Here is a 25,536-nt window from a genome sequence, read left to right on the forward strand (position 1 = left end):
TGATGAGGACCCCACACATCTCACGTCCGGCACAGAGAGGGAGAGAAGGACAGGGGAACGCACTGCAGACCAAAAGCCGACCAATAGTAGAGCAGGCCTCGACTGAAAATGTGCAGAAAATAAACATCTTGACTCTTGGAACACTGGTAATCAAAAGACAGACAGACGTGCACAAACGTGTTATAGCCACAACACCTCTTGTGACAGTCTGACTGCTCCACCACCAGTCACCCAAACGCCAACGCTACTGGGAGACGGGGAGCCCACTCCGACCGCCCCCCCCCAGAGCCAGGGCATCCTAACAACCTAACAAGATACACAATCTGGACCTCTTAATTTATATTACATACAACAATTTTTGACCATATACAGTAATTATAACACAGGAAAGTGGCAGCACAGCAAGTTATCCCTGAGTCTGGCTTTGTGGGCTATTTGTAATATCAGGACTGTGCTCAACTCTATGCTATGAGCGATTGCGATAGCGAGACCCAGTAGTTATAACACATCCATACAACAGACATTACAGTAGTTATAACACATCCATACAACAGACATTACAGTAGTTATAACACAACCATACGAGAGATGATACAGTAGTTATATTAATACATCCATAAAACAGACGATACAGTAGTTATAACACATCCATAAAACAGACGATACAGTAGTTATAATACATCCATACGACAGACATTACAGTAGTTATAACACATCCATATGACAGACAGACAGCTGAAAGAGAACGAGAAGCGCCGAGAGGAATTTCAGAGTTCCTGATTGGTAATTGCCGACCAGATGATGGATTGAAGATGTGGCAGACCTGTCATTTCTGAATAGGACAGAGTTGACTTTGTGCATTCTGAACTTATTTCTTTGTAAATACGTTCTCAGCTTGTATTTTGGTAGGGACAATTCCCTGGTTTCTTGCCGTTGGTCAGCGGGTCAGCGTCCATAATAAAGACCGTCTGGGTTTCTCCTATGACACAGCCACACACACTTGGAACATCACATGCACATGCCCACACACACACACACACACACACACACACACACACACACACATCCAATTATATATACACAATTGTACGTAACCTTTATCAACGCAGACACAACACACACACACACACACACACACACACACACACACACACACACACACACACACACACACACACAGTGTTAATCATGGCCTGCTAGGTGCATAGCGTCGGTGCAGCGTCAGTAGACAGGCTTGTGGAGCTGTCTTGGCCCCTCTCTGGTCCTCTAAATGTCAGTTTGACACCCTGGCCACTCCCCCTCCAGGGCCCGCAGAGACCTCACATATCACACAACACTGGCCCCTGCCAACAACAACAACATGTGTGTGTGTGTGTGTGTGTGTGTGTGTGTGTGTCTGTGTATGTGTGTTTTGTCTGCATGTCCTAGTATCAATATGTGTGCGTGTGTGTGGTTGTGGGTCTCTCTTGAGTTGATGGGGGGGGGGGGGGGGGGGCGGTGCGGGCGGGGGGGAGCTAACTTTGTTAGCCGCTAGCTTAGCCTGCTGAGAGGACAGGAAGTGGAGGGGATGTGAGGAGGAGGAGGATTACGTGGTCTGCAGGTTGTTCCTCTGACAGATCCCATGGAGCGCGTTAATCTGAGATCACATTCACACCCCGGCTTTAGAGCAGCTCTCTGTGAGAAGAGGGAGGGCATGCTGTGTGTGCGTGTGTGTGTGTGTGTGTGTGTGTGTGTGTGTGTGTGTGTGTGTGTGTGTGTGTGTGTGTGTGTGTGTGTGTGTGCGTGCGTGTGTGCGTGCGTGCGTGTGAGTCTGGGTCTGGGTGTGTGTGTGTGTGTGTGTGTGTGTGTGCGTGTGTAAGTGTGTGTATGTGTGTGTGATATTATTATTATGTGTTTCCTTGATCCATCCTGTTAATTAGAGTTGTGAGTATGGTTGTTCACTCTTGTTTGTTCCAGGATGAGCCAGGGGTGACATGTAGTCCTCTCCGTAATGCTATATGATTCCATTTGCAATATGACTGAAACGGCCGCATTGTTTTTTATAGAGGAACACTAAGAAAACAATATACTTGTCATTTACCGATTGGGACCTTACCTGTAGTATAGTCTAACCATAAATACTTTGTGTGATGTCAGACAAAATACAGCACGTTTTGTTTCAGATGCTTTTAAGGTTTTAAACACAAAGCTGAGCCAGATGTTTCCCGTCCAGTCCCAACCAATTATGAGGATTTTGTTCATTCTCAAGGGGATGGAAAGTCGGAGGAAATATATCCCAGAACAAGCGGGTTTAACTGCTTCCTGATCAGACGCGCATTAAGCCGCGCGGGGGACTTATCATTCATACATAAAGATGGAATGATTACTGTAGCGGTCTTAATCCAAATTGCAACAGGCGTCGCCCCCTCCTCGATGTTACGTCAGCGGTTCTTTACCCCTCGTTTGTCACAGACAAGGGGAGTCTAGAGATCGCTGGAAGCGTCTTTCTGCACAGCTCGGAGATCCAGCGGGTGTCCCGCCATGCCACAACCAATATCTCCCTTGTCAACTGCGTGAAGGATAGCGATACTGACACAGCTCTCCGCCGCGGGGTCAGCAGCACTAGACTTGACGTTACAGCACACCCTCCCCTCTCCTTCTCCAAACCCCGGGACCGAGCGGTCCACTCCGCCGCGCCACCCTGGGTCTGACGCACTCCGCACCTTCCACCACCACCATCACTCCCCACAGCAAAACGGACTTTATAGCGCGTGCCTCTCGGACCCTCCAGAGGAAGAGGGTCGCCGCCGCCGTGGTGGGCATCGTCATGGTGCTGGCGCTCATCATCGCCATCCCCTTGCTGGTGCAAAGCACCAAGACCGACGCGCACTACGAGATGATGGGCACCTGTCGGATGATCTGTGACCCGTACAGCCCCAAGCCGAGCGCGAGCGCCGCGGAGGTCATGCAGGAGCTCAGCGCCGTCCCCTCGCCCGCACTGGTGCAAGGGACTAAAGGCGAGGTGGGTCGGCCGGGTAGACCCGGACCAAGGGGTCCGCCCGGCGAGCCGGGTCCACCCGGTCCTCGAGGGCCACCGGGAGACCGGGGGGACTCCGGGAGACCGGGTTCCCCCCGGGTCATATCGGGCACGGCTCGGACAGAGACCGGGGCAGATATAGGCACGGTTATTGGAGATAACGCCAAGATCGCATTTTACGTGGGTCTGAAAAATCCTCACGAGGGTTACGAGGTGCTGAGGTTCGACGACGTGGTCACGAACCTGGGGAACCACTACGACCCGACTACCGGGAAGTTCACGTGCCAAGTGTCCGGGATCTATTACTTCACTTATCACGTTCTGATGCGCGGAGGCGACGGCACGAGCATGTGGGCAGACCTGTGCAAGAACGGACAGGTACGGTTCACTAGATTGGTACACTTATACTATATAGTGTACCACTTATACTAATAGTGGAACGGTTTTACCGCAAGTAAAACTACTGGAAATTACTGAAATACCGTTTTTACGCGTGCGTAAATCCAGCGTGTATTTTGGTCTCCAATTACGCACGAAGAATCAACTTTCCACCGCCCTCTTCTTCTGTGCTGCTTTCTCTCTATTAGACTTTTCGATTTCACTGAATCCAGAACAAAACTCAGAATGACCTTAATATACAGTTAAACCAAATACATAAAGGAAAATGTGCATTAGTAATTTAATTAGCGTGTGTGTGTTTAATTGTGGCTTATTGTCATCCAGCTACACACACGTTTAAAACAAGAACGGTATTTCTTTTTTATATTGACAAAACAGAGTATGTGTGTGTGTGTGTGTGTGCGTGCGTGTGTGTACGTGTGTACATGTGTGTGTGTGTGTGTGTGTGTGTGTGTGTGTGTATGTGTGTGTGTGTGTGTGTGTGTGTGTGCGTGTGTGCGTGTGTGTGTGTGTGTGTGTGTGTGTGTGTGCGTGTGTGTGTGTGTGTGCATGCGTGCGTGCGCGCGTGTGTGTGTGTGTTCATGTGTATTTATGTCTGTGTGTGTGTGTGTGCGTGCGTGCATGCGTGCGTGCGCGTGTGTGTGTGTGTCCATGCCCCCCCTGCAGGTCCGTGCCAGTGCCATCGCTCAGGACGCGGACCAGAACTACGACTACGCCAGCAACAGCGTGGTCCTCAACCTGGACTCCGGAGACGAGATCTACGTGAAGCTAGACGGGGGCAAGGCCCACGGCGGGAACAACAACAAGTACAGCACCTTCTCCGGCTTCCTTTTGTACCCGGACTAATCAGGTGGAGCTGGTCCCGGACCAGGGCCTACTGGGTCCAAACCAGTGGGCCCCACGCGGTGCGCTGGAGCCTCTGAGACGTCACCGCGTGTCGGTGTGTGTTCCATCTGTGTGTGTGGACTGGAGGGTGGACCCACACACACCCACACTCAGTGGTTTAAGAGATGGCGGTGTGATGTGACGCTATTATCTGATTGTGCGTGTGTCTGTCTCATCGAATATATCAACTATAAAAAAATATATGCAGGCCTAATTGTAAAGCATATACGTGTGCCCGAAAAATAAATGGCAAATGTACTGAATTCATAGGGAACTTCCGCAAATGATCCACCAAAAGTGTAATAAAAAATGTTCTGTGTTCATATTTCGTTATAGACCTAGGTTAAAAATCTTTAATTCCAATAAATTACATTTTTTTTTAATTTTGTGATTAACATGTTATCAGGAAGCCTGTTGTGATCTTTGTGTGACCAGGGTTGGCCCCGGGGGGGGGGGGGGGGGGTGACGATGGTCCACGTGTGTTGCTGGTTGACAGTAAAACAGGACGTTTTTACAGCTGTCACCCCCACCCCACCTCAACATGCATGCTGCTGAATATCACTTTTCCTGCCTGTTGATGATGAAAAAAACACATTCAACTAACGACCGCGCAGCATAACTGACGACTCTGTCCTGGGTGGTAGACTCCGCTATAGACACAGGACTCACACCGTTCATCACCCCTCCCCACGTCAGAGTGTCAATAGAAATTGTTCTTCCAAAATCTTTCCAACTCCAACGCTTTCCGCCAGTTATGGGGGTGGGGCCAGCCACGCCCATATTCCCACGCTGCTTCCCCATGTCATCAAACTACATACAAACGTCTTTTGTATTGTTATGATTGAGAAAGCCCTCGGGGCAGAAGTGTTCATATTATACCTCTAAAGTCATTCTACTGCATAGGCCTAATCCCAGGAAATGGTTTATTTAACTCAACCCCCAACCCTACTATGACCTTTACCATTATCTAATATTAAAGTCTTGCTTTCCCCTGCATATACACATTAAAATTTGTATTAAATATTGTATTTTTAGACATTATTTTTACTGTTATGGTGTTGTATTTCATGCTTGATCTTATTGGCAATGTGAATGTAGAATATGATTTATTTTTAATTAAAAAAACATTTTGAATGTTGAAAGAGATGGGGATACATATAATGTTGTGGATCTAACGACAGTAACAGGGAGTTTGGTCTGAGCTACACTCACTGAGTTAGCAGGGGGCAGAGGGACGGTTCTAACGGTCAGGAATAGGGGTCCATGTCGGAGTCCAGTTCTGTGGTACTAAAATAATGATCCCTAGGGCTCATTGTTGGGGGTACCTTTTTGACGGCCAGCTAAGGAACATGTTAAGGAAAAAAATGTTAAGGAACAATATCGGGAGAATGTGTGCGTTAGGCCAAATACACAGGGTCATATTAAGGTCATATTAATTTTACTCTTAGAAAGGTAAGGGTTTCCTTTTTTACGCATAGCGTAGCCTCATAGCTTAGCCTCGTGTCGTATCCTCATAGCGTAGCCTCGTAGCGTAGCCTCATAGCGTAGCCTCGAGTCGAGTGTAACCGTGCGATTACACCAAAAGCGAAGGCGCCGCACAAGCACATAAAAAGTCATTGCAAAGACGCGACTAGAGGAAAAAGTTTTGCAATCAAATGTGAACCTCGCACGGACAACGCAAAATAGCCTCTTTCGCGTGTTTGCTCGAGTTAAATAATTCTAACTTGGGGGCAAATTTAGCTTGACGCTCAATCACTCGCACGAGAAAAGTTGAATAGAATATTAAGTTGCAAACGCACATTAAGGAAACACACAGTAAACACTAAGTCTTTAAACACTAAGTCTGTAGTTGATGAGCACTACACTGACAGCGGGGCCCACTGTGTCCTCGCCCGTCGCCCTGCACCCTCTCTAGTGGCTGTTTGTGGGCGTTTACCACTCAATGTTGATTATCCAATCACATCGCAGAACGAGCGCTGCACTACGCAACAAATGAGCCATATGGACTACGCTACGCAACAAATGAGCCGTGAGCCATATGGCGCCGAAGAAAATGCTGATTGATTGATAGTAAATGGTCCTCATTTACATAGTGCGTTTATCCAAAGCGCTTTACAGTGCTGACTGAGTCAGCCAACGACAGCCAGCGCGTCAGGAGCAGTCAGGGTGAGGCGTCTCGCTCAGGGACACATCGACACATCGACACAGGAGCCGGGGATCGAACCAGCAACCTTGCGGTTACAAGGCCAACCCGCTCTACCTCCTGAGCTAATTCCCCCCTGAGCTAATAGTCAAGGTAGAGAAATACAGGAAGCTGTATGACCCCAGACATTGTTTAAAGAGGCAACATTTGAGTGCAGCAGGTCGTAAGGAAACACAACGCAACGTGACACAACGTCATGCAACGCATTCATGCCCGGTGACCCTCCCGGTCCGTGGGCATGCTCAATAAGCGTGTGAACACACAGAAACAAACACAGAATGGAGGTAGGAAGAGGTGAGGGAAAAACTGGAGAGACATTTGAATTGGCAAAAGGTTAGCGTTAGACAGTGTTTGAGTACTGGAATTCTATACTCAAGTTAAAGTACAATTACTCAGATTTTAAAAAAAAAGTAAGATTAAACGTTCCTTTCGAGAAACCTACTCAATTAGAGAAAAAAATAAAAAAAATAATTAATTATTATTAATTAAGAAGTAGGCTAATCAAACCAATAAAGATAGCCTAAACAATTGAGATAAGAACCATCTCCAACTCTCTCTCCCTCTCTACCCCCCTCTTCCTCAATTCACCTATGCCTCACCTACCCTCCCCTTTCTCCATTCCCCTATATAACCTTTCGAGTGCACAAATTAAATGATGTAAGGGGCCTTTATTTATATATATATATATATATATATATATGATGGTCTGAGTGTGTGTGGATGATGGCCTGTTGAAGCAGCCTGCACCTGTACTTGCTACACATTGAGTAATCAGTCTGCACAGGTTAAACCAGTGTCACCACATACACTCTGGGACAGATCTCCTGCATTGCAACAACCAGGCCAGCAATCATTTTTCTCACGTTGCTAAAATAAGACGATAATTAAAGGGGGCGTATTATAAAAAAATCTAATTTTCACAACTGTTCCCTGGAGTTACAAGACAATTGTGAGGTCTATAAAACAACAACAGCTTCTGAAGTGTGTTTCAGTTGCTCATTTTCTGAATTCTCAAAAACTGTTTTTGATGCTTTTCTCACGTCATGCCTGATGAACGCACATTAAAGACGATTAAAATCAGCCGTGATGCGAATATGTGTTATATTCATACTTTATTCATACTTAACATATATATCCCAGTGAAGACTAGCTTATGCTCCATCCTATGTATTAAGAGGATTCAATTATACTGGAGTTTTACTTTTTAATCTAAGTGTTAAATAGAGTAGCGAATGGCTGTTGGCAGATGCAGGGGATTATGATAAGTGGGTGTGTTTTGGAGACATTAGTTTCCCTGGTCAATACCCTAAAATAGGCTATCACCCTTTTCATAGAAAGTTGGTATCCAAAACTAAACTGTTGTGATACAACTGCACACCTTCATATTATCAAAAACACCCTATCTTCACGTACCACAGTGCATGTAAACATTAGCTTGTAGCGCCGACTTCTATTGAGATGAATGATCAATACATATAACAGATAGCAATAATTATAGGTCTATGATGGTAGTTTACCACTATGGATGATCGTTGGCTGATTCATTAATTCCCTCACTCTCCACCTCAAGCTGGTGTGGTATTTCAGTGGAAGTTTGCGTTGAACACACCATACTGCCAGGTCAAACTTTGATCATCGTATTGGCAACTGACTTTTGTTTTGTTATCATACAATGGCTATACTGAGGATATGAACTGTGCAGCTTTTTAACAGACAAAACTAAAAGGTTGTCAGTGTGTCTGATCCGTACCACTTGCCATGAAGGTTGTTGATGACGCCAGCTATGTGACAAGTCCTTAAAGCAGAACTGGACGTGGGTGTAGTTACAAAACAAACTAAACTACTTTTCCCGATGTAAGCAGTTAAATATCGGAATACTTGTCAAAAGGCTTTTGTGAAAACAGTTGCGAGCTGCGAGGGTGTACGGTAGAGGCATTTACACGTTGTTGTTTCACTTGTTGTTTCACAAGTGTCATTCATTTTGAATGACTGCATCAAAGCCAAATAATCTAGCAGGTTGCCAGCTGAAATGAGCAGTGAAATGAGGAAGATGAACAGAGTTTTTTGTTTTCATTTTAAGGAAATGTGTCTTTCAAAGTATTTTTTGGCAGAAACTGCAGTAAAATCACGTGTTTTGTTTAGCTCCTCCCACAGTTTCAACCTTATATTTATGTGTATTGTAACGGCTACATTATCAAATGTGGATGTTTGTCAATGTCAATGTCAATGTCAATTTATTTATATAGCGCATTTACAGACGGCTTAGCCGCACCAAAGTGCTTCACAATAAAGTGCAATTAGTAAAAACAGAAAGGCAAAAAACAAAGGGACTATAGTTAAAATAAATTAAGAAATGCAGAAGAAGAGAACATTTAAAACTAAACACGGGCACATAAAGGGAGACACTAGCCAAAGGCAAGTGAATAGAGGTGGGTCTTTAAAAGGGACTTGGGTGCAATTAAATAATTCACCCCCGCTTTATTTACCTTTTTGACACTAAAGGCACTTCAGGGTTGTTTAAAGAGTTCACTTTCAGCTCTGGGCCTCCCAGTTGTCTCAGGTGTGTGCAGTAATTAGATGAGTTTATATTTTAAACTGGTCTTCCCTCTGCCCAATCCAGTGCAGGAACCATTCCCAGTTAAACATGGATGCGTCTTGATAAGCTTGTGGGCTACCTGTACCCATCTCCTCACCACTCACCTCATTCCTGTCCATGAGGCAAAGAAGCAGGGCAGATTATGAGGGTAGCAAATATCTGTGACCTTTTTCCGGCGTTGGGGTATTGTGTCAGAATGTAAGAATCAGCTTCTTCATCTTCTTGTGTCCACCGAACAGAGGCCCTTCATCAGGCCGTCTGAGTCACACTGCTCTCCAAGCACCACGGGGGCTGTAGAGGTGGACTCTATCTCCATCCAAGGAAGTGTAATTATGAGCTCATTCCATGCATAATAATTCACCGATTTGGTCATCCACGGCTTGTCCATTTTTCCTTTTCTTAGATATTTTTAAACCAAAACTTGTGCTGATCATTGCTCTGATCAGGACAGTGTGGGAGTGTTGGTCACATGCTCACATTCTGATATTCATGAATGTTTATTCCCACTGAAATGTTGGGTTTTAAAGGAGAACTTTTCATCCGCGGGCCTCTTTTCTAATCATTTGGGGTGTAAACGACCGATGCAGACGACGGTATTGGGGATTGGTCCCGTGTTGAGCGAGAACGCTGGCCGTCGTGGACCCGTCGACTCATGAAGATGAACGTGATCGTGTCCTCTCTCCTGTTGTCGTTTCAACTCACTGTCTGGTAGCACGTTTAACATTACATCACACATTAACACTGCTCTCTCCTGATTGAAATGAGCGCATAAAGAAAGACCGTTCGTACCGACAAGATCGTCTTAGTCCTAGTGTGGTTATGAAAGTATGGGAAACTCATATATGAGTATGGGTGTTAAATATGAAAAACTTTCCCCCACGGTGGCGAGGGGGTAAGAGTAGACCAGGATAGTCAACGTAGAGACGTCTTTAGACGCCTGTGTCTGCACTCGCACTGTGTGCCTCTGTACAATGTGGATCCATCGCATCGTGTGTATATGTGCGTGTTTTGGTGTGTGTTTGTTTGGTTCTGACTGGAGTGGTCGTGCGTGTGTGTATGTATGTGTATATGTGTGTGTATGTGTGTGTGTGTGTGTGTGTGTGTGTGTCTGTGCGCGTGTCGTCTCCTCGTGACTACTGCCTTGTCAGAAATCAAATCCCTAATTCCTTCTCGTTGAATACAGAAATGACGCGTTGTCTTAAGTCAACGCGTCAAGGTGAGTCGACGCGCGGCATGCTAAGCGCGCGCTAAGAGCCCGGCTGTATGCCCCCGCACACCCGGCAGGTAAACATTTGTTATTCATCAAGCCTCTCTCCGGCGGGCGCTGCTGCACCTGCCGTTTGCTGTTTGCTCCGTTCTGACCGGGGACAACACGCTGGACGCCAGCTCCTCATTGGATCATTCTGCTCATTCAGCGGAACAACGACACTACTTGAGCTACTTGTACTGTGATGAGTGCATTTTTATTTTCGGGTCTTAGTAGTAGCAGCAGCCTTCTCATAGTCCACCTTATTACAAAACAAAGATGTCCCATTTGAATGACTTTAGATAATATATATATATAATATATTATTGTGTTTTGCCTTCACTAAAAGGTCTTTATTTTTCTTTGATTGATACGGACAGCTCAACAAAACCATTATGCCAAGATCGACTGGAAGCATAGTGAAACTTACTGCTGGTTTATGTGTCTTCGCACACAAAATGTGGTCCAGACAATGTTGACTCTTTGCTTTATTCTTGATTACGCTTAACTTTTGTTATGCTGGCTAACCCTATCCCACACATACCTAGCCTATAGAGCATTTGATCTACAACAGACTTTATCTACAACCTATTAGCAACAGGGACAGTGATTGCTCAATAACAAATTTCATTCCCTAACCATTGCCATGATGAGCTGCCTCTCTGTCTCCGTGTCTTCTCCGTAAGACAACATTATGTGTTTACTGTTATACTGCTCACCTTAATCTTGATCGCATGTCCTTCATTCAACTACTACAATAACAGCACCTTCCTCGTCCGTTGCACCTGGGGGTTAATATGTTAATGTTAATGTTAATGTTGATGTTATGTTAAGGCATAACCAAACAGGTGCCGTCACGACTCGTGTTAACACGCGTGGCGACAGGACAGCAGGACGTTACGTCTCCGGAGGGATCGGACAGACTCAGGGAAAAAAAGGCAATAGTGTGTGACAATGAAATGACCACAATGAGTCTCATTTCACGCTGTTTTCAGGCTTTCCATGTGTTTTTAAGTTCCGTTTTTTAATACGTTTTAATAAAGACATCTGGATGGAGACAGACAGGCACACAGACAAGACGAACAGACAGACTGAACCCCTGAGCCGGCGGTCACAGTGTGTGGCCATCATCCCGTTGACAGGAGGAGAAAGAGGGGATCAGTCCAGGTGCATGATGGGCAAAGAGCCATCTGTTGTCGTGGTGACAGTAGGGTGTGACACTGTCTGGCTCGGCTTTAACTCACCACAATAATCACTATGCTTTTAATACAATCATTTAAAATGTTGTGTATACCCTCAACATGAGCAGATAACCTCATCTAGAATAGCATATATCAATTCCGGTCTATATGCCAACAATAAAATATGTTATTTGATTCTTACTTGTTCCCAATGTTTACCAAGTCATACTGTTTTCTAGATATATAGCAGTATAGTGGTTTGACTGAGTACAATGAGAAATGTATTGCAAGTCTAACTGAGTTTACTTACCCTGTACAGTCAAATAAATTTACAAATGTATGCATGATCCTAAATAATAGCCAACCCGTTCTTAGGATTTCAAATAAACATAAATAAGGCCAAAAAGACCTCAATGTCTCCACCAGGGATGATGAACCTACTAACTGATGTATGAATTATGTCTGAAAGGAGGCCATTTGTTTAACAAACCTATGACACACACACACACACACACACACACACACACACACACACACACACACACACACACACACACACACACACACACACACACACACACACACACACACACACACACACACACACACACACACACACACACAAATCATCCGCCGTTTAAGTAGAGTCCGGACAGAAATCTCCATCTCTCCCAGCAGCTGTCTGGTTAGAACAGCCATCTTTTTCGTTTTTTTTTTTATCACCCTGCACTATTCTACAAGCATCCAAATAAAGCTGCTGAACAGCCGCCTGTATTTATGGCAAAACCGGAGGAAGAACAGGAAGTCAAGAAGAAAAACACAGATGGATGGCAAAGATAAAACACCATTTGTCGCTCTTAGAAAATGTCTTGTTTAGCTCGCTGTCAGCGGGGATGCGGTGCGGTGCGGTGCGCGGGGGGGGGGGGCGCTTCAGGTGACTGATTGACACCTGAGGCCGACCCATCGTCCTCTGGGGAGCAGTGCCAATAAAACAACAAGACGCTACCTGTCACTTCCTGGAGCAGAGCGGCAGCGGTGGCGTCCACCGCTGCTGGGAGTTTAGCGCCGCGCGCGCTAACTTCTTCTGACAAGAAGCAACCCCTTCACAAGGTTTGGTTTCTGTCTGAACGGCAGAGCGGGGAGGTGAGGACGGAAAGCTGTGCTTAAAGAATAACATCACTGCAGGAAAACCCACGCGGCACCCGCACTCACAGACACAACACACAGACACACACGCACGCACACACACAGGTACACACACACACACACAGACACACACACGCATGCACTCACACGCACGCACACACACACACACACGCACGCATGCACACCACGCACACACACACACAGACACACACACACACGCACGCACGCACATCACGCACACACACACACACGCACTCACACGCACGCACGCACACACACAGATGCACACGCACAACACAGGCACACACACACACACACACACACACAGACACACACGCACTCACACGCACGCACGCACACACACAGACGCACACGCACACACACAGGCACACACGCAGACGCACACACAGACGCACACACGCACACACACACACACACACACACACACACACACACACACACACACAAAGACATTAGGATTCTAAAGATGGGAGATGGGGTGGTTGTTCTCCAATAGGAAACCCTGCAGGAATGGGTTCAGTGATGAGATGTGTGTGTGTGTGTGTGTGTGTGTGTGCCTCTCTCTTCCTGTATATATGCATGTTTGTGTTGATGGTTTCTCTCTCTTTCTAGTTACCTCTGTGTACATGTGTGTGTTTGTTTAGGTGCAGATGTCTCTTTCTATCAGTACGTTTCTAGAATGAACCCCAGCTTGGCAGGGAGACACAGTCCCTAACACATCTGAGTGTGTGTGTGTGTGTGTGTGTGTGTGTGTGTGTGTGTGTGTGTGTGCCTTATAGTGCTCTCTTAGGACCACTGTCCAGGTCAACTAATAACAATACTTGAGTCTCTATCAAAAGATCTTAAGCAACCGTGTAGCTCCCCTGAGTATTGCGTTTCATAGTTTGTTTGTCAAACTACTGTTGGTTTCTATGGATACTGACTACTGATTCTCTACCAGCAAATCAAAGTTTTAGTGAGGTTATATGTGCAACAGCGAAATAATTTCTCTTCTGGCTGAATAGACAATGTAATGGCTTAAATTAAGTGCATGGAATAAAGCTAAAAAATAAGCCATTTTAATGCAAAACCACATGCGTGTGTGTTTGTGTGTGTGTGTATCCGTTCGTGTGTCACAGAGACTCAAACAAAGAGTGTAAAGTGGACGAGAGAAAAAGGTTTATGTTTTTTTTTTTTTAACATGTTCATCTTATAAAATGAACAGGTTCAATTTTATAAGATGTGTTCTGTTGACATCCCCGATTTCTACCACAGGTAGCTGATCCATTTGGATTAGGAATGCCTTCTTTGGACTTTAAACATGTAATGTAAGCTCTAAAATATGAGACTAATGCGACCAAGTGTGTTTGATTGGTGGATCTGTGAAAGGGAAAAGGGGACCACCTCCGCTGGTCACTCTGAAGACTAAAAGAAGAACCACAAACGCGCCGGTTCATGCTTGGTGTTCCCCAAGGCTCTGGTCCTGGCCCATTAAAATTCATGAGCTGCAGGTGATTCATTCCCAACATGAGTAAGATCGTAATGAATTGTCAACATGCTTACTTTAGGACACAATGGCAAACTTAAATTCAAATTCATTCAAAAGTCAAATGACTTTGTGACCATTCCATGCTCACACATAGATGGCGTGTTAAATGAGTGTGTTCTCGGAATGTTCTAGAAACGGACTAAAAGCACCGCGTGCCTGAAGTGTTGCAGCTGAGTTCACAACTGCTGTCTGCTGGCCTGAGGTCCACTTTCTATTTAAACACCTCAGACACACACACACACACACACACACAAACACACACATGCATGAATGCACACAAAGGCACACACACACACACACACACACACACACACACACACACACACATACATGAATGCACACACACACAAACACACGTACATGAATGCACACACACACAAAGGCACACACACACACACACACACACACACAGACACACACAGCACACACTTACAATACACACACCCAAACACACCGACAGTTTAATAATACAGAAAAATCAATAGTACAGACACACTTATGAAGCCATAAACAAAATACATTATTATGTTATTCTTTATTAGTATAAACCTGCCCCTGAAAGTGTCTCATTGTATGTATGTGCAATGTATCCATTTCAAAAGCATATGAGCAAACAATCAACCAAGACATGAAAAGTTAATAGTGTGTGTGTGTGTGTGTGTGTGTGTGTGTGTGTGTGTGTGTGTGTGTGTGTGTGTGTGTGTGTGTGCAGGTGTGCAGGTGTGCATGTATGTGTGTCTGTGTTTGTGTGTGTTAGCAAAAGGAGATAGAAAGTAGAGAGAGAATGGAGTGAATAAGATGATGTGATGTGATAAGAACACAAAGAGTAGGAGTACCAATACACCAAGCTCACACACACACACACACACACACACACACACACACAGATACTTCAGTCTGACCCCGTTTACACCTGGCATCAGCATAGGGTTGAGTCTCTCCACTTGAGGATAACTGTGAGTCATTCTGACTAATGTCTTAGTTCTCACCCCATGGTATTTTTCCACACACCCAGGTGCAGGGCCGGCGGACTGCGGGTGTAAGTGGGACAGGCTTGGGGGGGGGCCCAAGGCAGAGGCCCATGGGAAATAAAAAAAAAAAAAGTTTTTTTTTTTTTTGATTGTCGCTCAAATAGTTTCATAACATAACTAAATGTTAAATAAATTGAAGTCTGGCTCTCAGAAGAGAAAGGTGAAGAAAGACAGGGAAGGAAGACAAAATTGGCCCATCAGGACTTCTTGTATATAGGGCCCAGAATTTGGTGCTACACACACACACACACACACACACACACACACATAAACACACATGTTCCATCTCCTCTCTTCTAAAGTGATAGATGGATGATGATGACAGATATATAGATAGATAAATATTATAGACATTAGAGTCATATTACTAGATATTTCTAGCTATATTATATATATATATATATATATAGATCAACACCTGTGTGTCATCAGGTTAATCGTTCATTCGTTAATTCTCCGTAAGAACGGCGTGGTCTCGTTCTAAACACGGCCGACTGTAATAAGCCTCTTATTGTGTTTGCTCCGTTACCGTGTGGTGAGGAGGTGATTATGAGCTCGTGTGATCACAGCGGACGCCCGCCCGTGCGAAGGCTAACAGACAGAACGGCAAACGGAGCAGACGGGCGTTTATTTACATCTGCCGCTGTTGTCCACCCCGAACTTAATATCAGTCATCACTTCTTCTTCTCTCTCTCTCTCTCTGCCTCTGTCTGATTGGGCCACTTCTGCATTCAGAGTGTCTCTCTGGGGTCTCCCTCCATGGGGTCAAAGGTCACCCGACCCGTCGCACAGTTTTACCGACACTAATGAGCTCCCCTCCACGTCCATATCCCTCTCTTGACCCGCGGATCGCGCCATCGCTCTCTGTCTCGCTCACTCTCTCTCTCCTCTCTCGACCTTCATCCGTCTGTCTCCCACACTCTCTCTCTCTCTCACTCTCTCTCTCTCTCTCTCTCTCACACTCTGTATGCCTGTCTCCCTCTCTCTTTCTCTCTCTCTCTCTCACTCTCTCTCTCTCTCTCACACTCTGTATGCCTGTCTCCCTCTCTCTTTCTCTCTCTCTCTCTCTCTCTCTCACTCTCTCTCTCTCTCTCTCACACTCTGTATGCCTGTCTCCCTCTCTCTTTCTCTCTCTCTCTCTCACTCTCTCTCTCTCTCTCACACTCTGTATGCCTGTCTCCCTCTCTCTTTCTCCCTCCCTCTAGCTCTCTGTCTGTCTCCCTCTATCACCTCTCTGTATCTCTCTCATTCGAGCCATATCACGGCTCACTCTTTCTTCCTCCCTCTGATCGGTTGCTCGTCTTCAGCGGCTCTCACTCCTCTCACTCCTCTCACTCCTCCACTCCTCTCACTCCTCCACTCCTCTCACTCCTCCACTCCGGGTCCTGATGCGGAAACGTTTGGGACTGTTGCCGATGGCAACGTTTAGAACATTTACTGTTTGAAAGCTGTCTTGTGTAAATGAAGATGAGCTCCAAGCATTTCTTGTAAATATTAATATGGGAACATAGAAGCAGTGTTTGTCTTTTTGAGCTGTTGAAATCAGGACTTAAAGTCTAAATTACTAAATGAATGAAAAAATGAAAAAATTGATTACCACATGAGCCCAGTTTTGTACTCATATCTCTTTGTACTGAGATTTGCGTTTCTTTAACAAGGTAATTTCCTGGAATACCAGTAATAATTAATACTAAATTATAGTTGTTTGTAAAATAACAGGAGATTAGACAATTTAAATCCCACCTTGTTGCAAAAGAAAAATAGGTTTAGGCACATATCTTCAGACAGAGCATTTTCAGTAGAACTCTCCCTATGACTTGCTGAGGCATCGTTGCTGCACTCAAGATACAGTCCCGGTTCCTTACTACTCCTATCAGTCCTTAACTACAGCAAGACAGCAAACATGGCACAAATTGTGAAACTTATGAAAATAAATATCTAGGAGGCGGGAGCAATAGGAGTAAAAGATGAAAATTTAGATTTGGTTAAACGGGGGTCTCTGTAATGCCAGAAATATTAATTCAAATATTCAATAAATACTTTGTGACACAAAGTGACTCTGACCACATCTCAGCTTCGGTCCTGTGTACATCCTAACCAGACTGTGCTGACATTCTGCAGTGATTGGCGCAGTCAGCCTGGCAGTTACTGTCCTGAGATCTTGTTTTGATTTTGGGTTTGGTTTCCAACATAGCCCAAAGGTCACTGGGGGGGGGGGGCAGAAGACATCGTCAGAATGATGACGAAGAGATAATGTGGAAAAAAAATGCTAAAGAGTTCAAATTGACTTTTGTTGTTGTTGGTTCCACCCGCGTCCTCAGCCACGCCCGGGCCCTCTGCAGGGCTCCGGCCCTCAGGGTTCCCGGGACAGGGCGGACCTAGCCCGTTCAGGCTAGCTTTGTGACCATGACATTTAGCGCCATTCAGCCCGCGTGCGTTTGGAGAAGCTATTGTTGCGGGGACCACTGGGGTGTCGCAGGCTATCTTTTCATCTATATCCTTCAACCTCCCCCCCCCCCCCCCCTCCGGGCAGCTACGGGGAATCTCTGCCCCCGTCCAGAAGAGTTCACCTTTTTCAGATCTCCAAGATTTTCTTTTTTTCGACCGTTTTTTGATGCTGGAGACGCCAGCCATTCTGTTCATTCTGTTGAACAGAAATGTCAGTTATGATGTCAGTTCAGTGAAGGTTCAAATTTCATACTCTCATACTCCCTCTCTCTCTCTCTCTCTCTCTCTCTCTCTCTCTCTCTCTCTCTCTCTCTCATCTCTCTCTCTCTCTCTCTCTCATCTCTCATCTCTCTCTCTCTCTCTCTCTCTCTCTCTCTCTCTCTCTCTCTCTCTCTCTCTCTCTGTCTCTCTCTCTTCCAAGCATGCTCACTATCTGTCAGGTGTTCCGCTGACACCCTTGGCCCATTGATGCCCGTCTGCTGAATGTTTGAGTGAATATGTTTGACAGGTCACCAGCGCTGTTCTCCATTCAGGTAAACCCATGGAGCAAAGCGCTTTCTGCTTCTTAGACATTCAGTCATAGACATTTAGTCTTGTTTTTATATTCATAAGATACAATTTGATTCGACTCCTTAAACAAGGGAATATAACCTTTTCACAGAGGTATCATCTTAGGATGAACAAAGTTTTTTATAGTCCCCTATTTCTGTCAGTTAACAATAAAGGTTAGTTGAGGCCGTTTTAAGTGGGCCTTCTTTACCAGTGTTACTTATAGAATGAAAGAAATAGGACATGAAAAAGAGTAAAGGTACAATATAGATACCCTTACTCTTTCACGTCTTTACACTTGGGCTGAGGCACGGAGCACCTTTCCCACGGCTCCGTCCGCCTCAGACAGCCGACTCCCATCCTCCGGACGAGACGCTTATGGCCGCAGCTCATAAAAAGAGACATCCACAGTCGTTGGCCAGCGAGCTCCAGAAGCTCCTCTCCTCTCTAATCCTCCCTGACCTCCGCATGGCCGCCAACATCTCGGGGCCGAGGGAGACGACGGCGAGGGGAGTGATATATGTCCCCGCCTCCCCCCGGGCTCCCGGGCCCCTCGCCTGATTTAAACCCCGGGTCCGCGTTCGAATCCGCCCGTAACGCGCGGCAACCATTCCTCAAACGTGTCACATCTCTATTCATGGCAACAATGTGTAATGCGACAGCTGCGGAGGGGTTGGGGGGGGGGTGGATGGATGGGACGGAGGTGTGGGGGGGGGGGGAATCCATCATCAGAGATGGACGCCCTGCCCTGGGGGAGGGCGGGGGGGGTGGGGGGGATATAAAGGAGCAGGGTGGGGTATGCAGGGACAGCACAGGTCTATCTCCGCAGACCGGGAGAATGAGCACTTTAGTGTTTTTCTCCGGGAGAGGCCGGTGGTTGGCGGCGGCGGCGGTGGCGGCGGCGGCGGCGGCCGGTTAGTCACCGCCGCGCTAAGCAGCTCTGCTGAAGTGCCATCATCACTCGCCGCCGGTCGCCACTTCATGCTGACGCCAGCGATCCGGCGGCGAGCGGAACGCCGAGCGGAGACGGAGTCGCAAGGAGAGAGGGAACGAGACGAGACGAAGAGCCGTGAGGCCGATCGGCGGGTCACACGTGATGCCAAACAGAGCAGCTGCATCTTCACTTTAACGCGGTTTAACATCTGTGTCCTCGAATAACGTACCGCAAAAGTGATTAGTTAGTTTGTTTTTGTTCTGTTTTCCGTAGCTTATTTGATCAGATTTGTTCACTTTACTTTACATCCTCAGGCTGATATAAATGGTATCCAGGATGTCTTGTGTGAATCGGTCGCTCCGTGATTCATTTATCTTTGATATTGTAATGTAACTTGATATTCTCTGGATGTTCACATTATTTGAAATGTGGAGTTTGTTGCATTTCCCGACTGTGTGTCTTTATCCTCGCTCGGTGCCGCGCTGTCATCGTCACCCCCTTCATTTATTCCCCTCATCAGTTCTGTCCTCGTCGTCATCTTCATCAGTACCTTCGTCCTCGTCCCCCCCTCGTTAGCGGCGGGAGTCCGTCTCGACGCGGCGTGCATTAAGAAGTATCGACAACACATCACGGCATCACCATGACATCATTATCTGCAGCCCTGCTCCCCGCGCATATCCAACCAATGAGCCGGCTCGTCTCAGGAGACCGCAGTGCTAACTACGTACGTGATTCAAACGCACCCCCGGCCCCTCGGCCAGGGGACACAGGAGCCATTAGCCCTCTCTTAAACGGCACACACCGTGCGGGTTTCCGGTGCGCTCCGTAGCGTCGGGGGGGGGGGGGGGGGGGGGGGGGCGTGCGCTGGGTTAATATCTCTGTGGCCGTCGTCCACCTGCAGCCGACGCTCCTTAAATGAACCGGACCAGTGGACTCCAGGGGGCTCTGATTTGCGGGGGAAGAAAACCACTTATGGATATGGATAACGACGTCTCCGGTTACTCCTTACCTTTTCGGACACCTCCCTCGGCCTCCGCCAACACCACCACCCCCCCCTCCCCCCCCCCCCCCACACACACACACTCACTCCCCTCCACCCACTGCGCCCCCCCCACTCACAGTGTGCTGTTTAGCTGCCCTTTATCTCCACCAATGACATGCATGGTATACAAATGAGCGCCCCGCCCCGCCAGGCGCGTCTCAAAGGTCAGCGCCGCCTGCAGCATGGCAGATGAGCGCCTCCTAACCACAGAGACACACAACGTCATTAGTTTGGTCTCAATTAAAAAATGTAAAAAAAAAATGAATTCACCGTTTTGAATAGAGAAATAATAACTAAGAAGAAGTGAAATTATACCAATGTGAAAAAAAAAGATAGAAAAAAAAAAGAATTCAAAAGATCGACAATGTCCTTACTGGGGCTCTCCCACTGACCCCCCCCCCCCCCTGGTGAACTGGGCGTGATTGTGTTGAGACCCCCCCCCTCCCCCAAACAGGAGTATAGTTACTATGAGACCCCCCCTCCCCCAAACAGGACTATAGTTACCATGAGATCCGGCGGTCCTCTCGGCGGCCAGACAACGTCAACATAGATTCGACGCCACGTCATGTTTCCAATCTGCAAATGATTAAAATAAGTGACTTTGACTGCTGAACGCCACGACTCGAGGCGTCCGACCTTGGCGGGGGGGAAAACAAGTGGTTCTTCCCGTTCTCTCCAAGTGACCACAGAGAGCGGGGCTCGTGTGGAGACGGTCACCTCTGGCGGGGCGTGGCGTCTGTCGCCCACGGTCAAACCGTCAGCGCCATCTGAGCCACCAGCTGAGAGCCACGGCCCTCTGACGCAATCTGGTGCCCAGCGCTTTGGTCTCGCCGTTCGTCAGGTAGGCTATGTTGTCTCAATCCGCAAGATCTGTTTGTGTTCTAGTATTTGTGTGTGTGTGTGTGTGTGTGTGTGTGTGTGTGTGTGTGTGTGTGTGTGTGTGTGTGTGTGTAATTGTGTGTGTGTGTGTGTGTGTGTGTGTGTGTGTGTTCACATTAATTAGAGCATAATGCATGTTGCCTAACCATTTCTAATGAATGATATTACACCAAAAATACTATAGTTATATTACAGGATAGGAAAAGCAAACGTTCATTTATTGGGTTTGCAGTGTAAGTATACAATAATGGCATTTCTTTAATCACATGTGTGAGTAGAACTTCAACATCAGCCTGTCTTTAAGTAGTAACATATCTAAAAAAATAAATAAAAAAAAGCCTGTTCACCTTCTGAAGTTTCCGCGCTACCCTTGACGCTGCGCGGGGCAGGAAGGTGTCAGCGGTTGATGAGTGTTGGCCGAGCCCGCCTCCGAGTGCCGGCCCGACCCCGGCTCCTGCTGCCTCTCGCTCAGCTGGAGGAGGACGATGATCGATGATTTGTCTTTCGGTGGCCACGTCTAGTTGGCCTCGTTTCCACGGACGCCAACCTGTCACGCCGACTCGGCGCTATACCGCGGGATGTTTTTTTCCGGGCGTTCTCCGCGCGTTGCTCTCTCTCTCTCTCTCTCTCTCTGACGCCCGATAGATAGAAAACTGCTTGTTTGTTTAAGTAAACCCGGGGTTATGGATTCCTTCTGTCAGGCGTGTGGACAAATGATTATTCATTTATCAGCGGAACTTGTGGCGCCAATGATGGATGATGTCGCAAGGGGAGGATTTCCAAATGCACAACGCCGTCATCAGTAAACAGCGTTCAGCTTCCTGAGCTATAGGTGATGTTACCGCCGGGGAGCTGGAGACTGAAGAGCACGCTAACGGGAACCCGGCCTCGCCAGAGGAATACCAGAGCATTGGAACATCCACTAAATGTAACTTGATTAAAGTTAACTGTTGGAAAGGCAGTGGGTCTCACACATGACACGGCACAGATGACACGCCATCTCCGACGGGCGTCGGGCATAATGATGAGGGCGAGAGAGAAGGAGAGAGAGAGAGATTTGGCCCATGCAGGCTAAAGAACAGGGGTCAGTAAAACCAGCACAAGGTTGAAACTGTCATGAATATTACTTTGTGTGTGTGTGTGTGTGTGTGTGTGTGTGTGTGTGTGTGTGTGTGTGTGTGTGAGAGTGTACGTGCATGCATCAGATGTAAACTGTCTCTTAATAATCCAGCAAGAGATATTATCTGGAAACATGTGTTTTATATGATCTGGATTATGATCAGGACGTTCCGTGTCTGTATTATCTGGATTCACACGTGAATCCGAAAATCCAATCTGAACACATCCTCCTCTGATGATCGAGTTTGACGGCAGAAGGTAAAAAAGAATAAGCATTTCCTCTGAGGGTGGAACCCCATCACTCTTTATCGTGAACATCGCAGTGTGACTGGCGACCTGGCTATATATCACTCAATAGGTCAAGTGTTGCTCATAGGCCCGCTCAGATAGCGACCGTACCCGGTCTGACCCTACCCGGTCTGCTACGGAAGGGTTTTAAAAGAGGATCCCGGGTTCATTCAGAACCCGGTTCCCGGTAAAGTGACTTAACTGTTGTTACTCAACTTAATACTCTTCACTTACACTGCGAACCAGCTTCAGCCTGTCCTCCACCATGTCCGTCGTTGTTCCTACACTGATTTCTTTCCGTTCATCATTTAATGCACACATTTATGATAGGAGGAGAAGGAGGAGCAGAAGGAGCAGGAGGAGAAGGAGGAGCAGAAGGAGCAGGAGGAGGCTCAGGAGGAGCAGGAGGTGGTTCTCTTCTCTTTGTTCGTGGACTAGGAGCTCCTTCATTCATCCCTCAGCCCTCAGGAGGTCTGGGAGGGGAGGGGGGGGTCTGGGGAGGGGGGGGTCTGGGCAGGGGGGGGTCTGGGCAGGGGGAGAACGAAACCAGCCGCAGACCCTTCTGACTCCTCAACCTTCCCCAAACAATCCATCCCTTCGACATAGAGTGAACCCTGGCTCTACTGACACACCCTTTGTCCAGGAGAGGAGCGCTCCTTCACCTCAACACAAGGTAAGGGTTAGGAGCTGTGGTGGAGGAGGACGTCCACCATGAGCACCTCAGCACGGCCAGATGGAGGCACAGGACAACTCGTCTCCTCCACCTCCCCCACCAATCCATGACTTAGATCTACACTTAACCTTTAACCAATCCAGGACTTAGATCTACACTTAACCTTTAACCAATCCAGGACTTCGATCTACACTTAACCTTTAACCAATCCAGGACTTAGATCTACCTTAACCCTTCATCAATCCATGACTTAGATCTACACTTAACCTTTAACCAATCCAGGACTTACATCTACACTTAACCTTTAACCAATCCATGATTTAGATCTACCTTAACCTTTAACCAATCCATGACTTAGATGTGGCGATGAGCCCCTCGGCTCACTCCCACTTCAGGATAGGGGCTACTGGGTTGATTGAGGAGGTCACAGGAATTCAGCCAGCACTGTGGTTTGCATGACATTTTGGCAAATTTATTTATAGTTCTCACTCAAAAAAAAGTGGCCAAGCCAAACAAAAATACTTAGAGAAACAAAAACAAAATCAACTCGAGGGTTGTTCGCTAGTCCTAGGTCTGCAGGAAAACATTGTGCTACATATACCACCTCACAACAAGCGATCCTCCCCAGGTTCCCTGCAGGCACAAACACAGGGCTTAAATAAAGCCATTCAATTATCCCCCTTGGGAGATACCATTTGCATAGGGGTGCATAGGGGTCCATGTACAATGCTATGTTCATCTTAACAACATTGTCAAACATTTATACACCCTTTTCTCTTCTACTACGCATATCTCACATTATGATTATGTACATTACTATGAAAAAAATATAACACCCCATAATAATTACCTTATAGCCCTAACAATTCCCCCCCCCTTACAACTGTCATCTTCCCGCATCCCAATCAGGCAATTAAGTGATTCCAGGTGCCTGGGTTGCCTGGGATTGGAAATGCTTGAGGGAACCAGGAAGTGAGTGAGGACTGTCAGTGTTTGTTTATGTCGTGCAAAATGTATGGATTAATGGCAGAGAATGGGTTATGGAGCAGATCGGCTGGTACCTAACCGATTGCTAGGATGTGTAGATGAGTTACCAAAGTATAATGTAGAAGAATAATGTAGTAGAACGTGATCCTTAATGTTTTAATGACAAGACGCGGTTGCCGGCACTGCGTGTCATTACCATATGTGTGAATGCGTGTGTGCGTGTTGATCAGTTAAATGTTGTGGGTACGTGAAAAGGAGGGCTGCCTTTTCACACTTATCCTTTAACCAATCTGTGACTTAGACCTACACATACCCCTTAACTCTTACAGAACTCCTCCATGTATCTCCAAACAGCCCTTCAGAGCTACCTTAACTATTTGGACTAACTAAGCCTTTAGTGCTACCTATACCCTGATCTGAAGTATCTACCTGCACAAACCTGCATCAAAGATCATACAAAGATAAGAAGATAACGCCAGTGAAGGAAACATTCCTGTGGGATGTTCCACTGCGATATGAAAAGGCATATTTAATTGGTCAATTGTTCTGACTGATAGCCAGGCTGATTCATTACGCTGCCTGGTGTTTGAATTCTGAAAAAAAAGCTTCTATTTTGTTCAGCAGGTGTGAATTTTGGATGCCATCATTTAAGAAACGAAGACTCAAAGCGTCCTATTTGGTTGGAACACTTTCATGGTTCACGCGTTGTCCCATGCCACATCGTCTGTATGATACAGACACACCAACATCAAAGCTTGTGTGTTCTAATGTGTTGAACACAATTGAAGGTACTACTGATACATACTACTCTAGTATAAGCGTTTACGAAGAGTCCCACTCCAGCAGTCTGCCATGAAGAAATGGATCACGTGGAATTTGCACAAATGCGTTGATTTTTGGGGGTAGAATATATTGACAAAAACATTGACGATATGAGGTAGTATGGCATCACTATACAGGGATGATGAGCAGGAATATTCAGTAATACGGCGTAATAAGCGACACTGCCTCCCCCCTCCTCCTCCTCCTCCTCCTCCTCCTCCCTGGTGTCCATCATTTATTTATCCACGCCAGCCCTCAATTAGGAGCAGTAGTGGTGGGCCCCGGAGCAGGGGGATGACCCCAGGTGGGTCTGGCTAATGAACAGTGAGGAGGGGGCCCTCCAACCTCCCCCATCACCCCCCCCCCACCACCACCCCTCATGTTTATTTCCAGTATTTAGCCCGAGCCGGCACCCTGAGGGGCAGAGACAGAGAGACACACAGGCCTGTTGAATAATAATCAGCTGCACTTAGTCTAGCCCTAACATCTCTCTCCACCACATTATCTCTCTCTCTCTCTCTCTCTCTCTCTCTCTCGCTTCAC

The 25,536-nt window shown here is 46.7% G+C and overlaps 1 protein-coding gene across 1 annotated transcript; it reads left to right on the forward strand.

Annotated features, from left to right (window-relative positions):
• Positions 1–2,806: 2,806 nt before the first annotated feature.
• Positions 2,807–4,261, forward strand: c1ql2 (complement component 1, q subcomponent-like 2; the record flags this gene model as incomplete). Its single annotated transcript, XM_084477971.1, has 2 exons — positions 2,807–3,394; positions 4,082–4,261. 2 exons carry the CDS (start codon positions 2,807–2,809, stop codon positions 4,259–4,261), a joined length of 768 nt encoding a protein of 255 aa, XP_084334097.1.
• Between the last annotated feature and the right edge of the window lie 21,275 nt (positions 4,262–25,536).

Source organism: Micromesistius poutassou (assembly GCF_964030765.1).
Source record: "Micromesistius poutassou genome assembly, chromosome: 14".
In the NCBI taxonomy this organism is placed as follows: domain Eukaryota; kingdom Metazoa; phylum Chordata; class Actinopteri; order Gadiformes; family Gadidae; genus Micromesistius; species Micromesistius poutassou.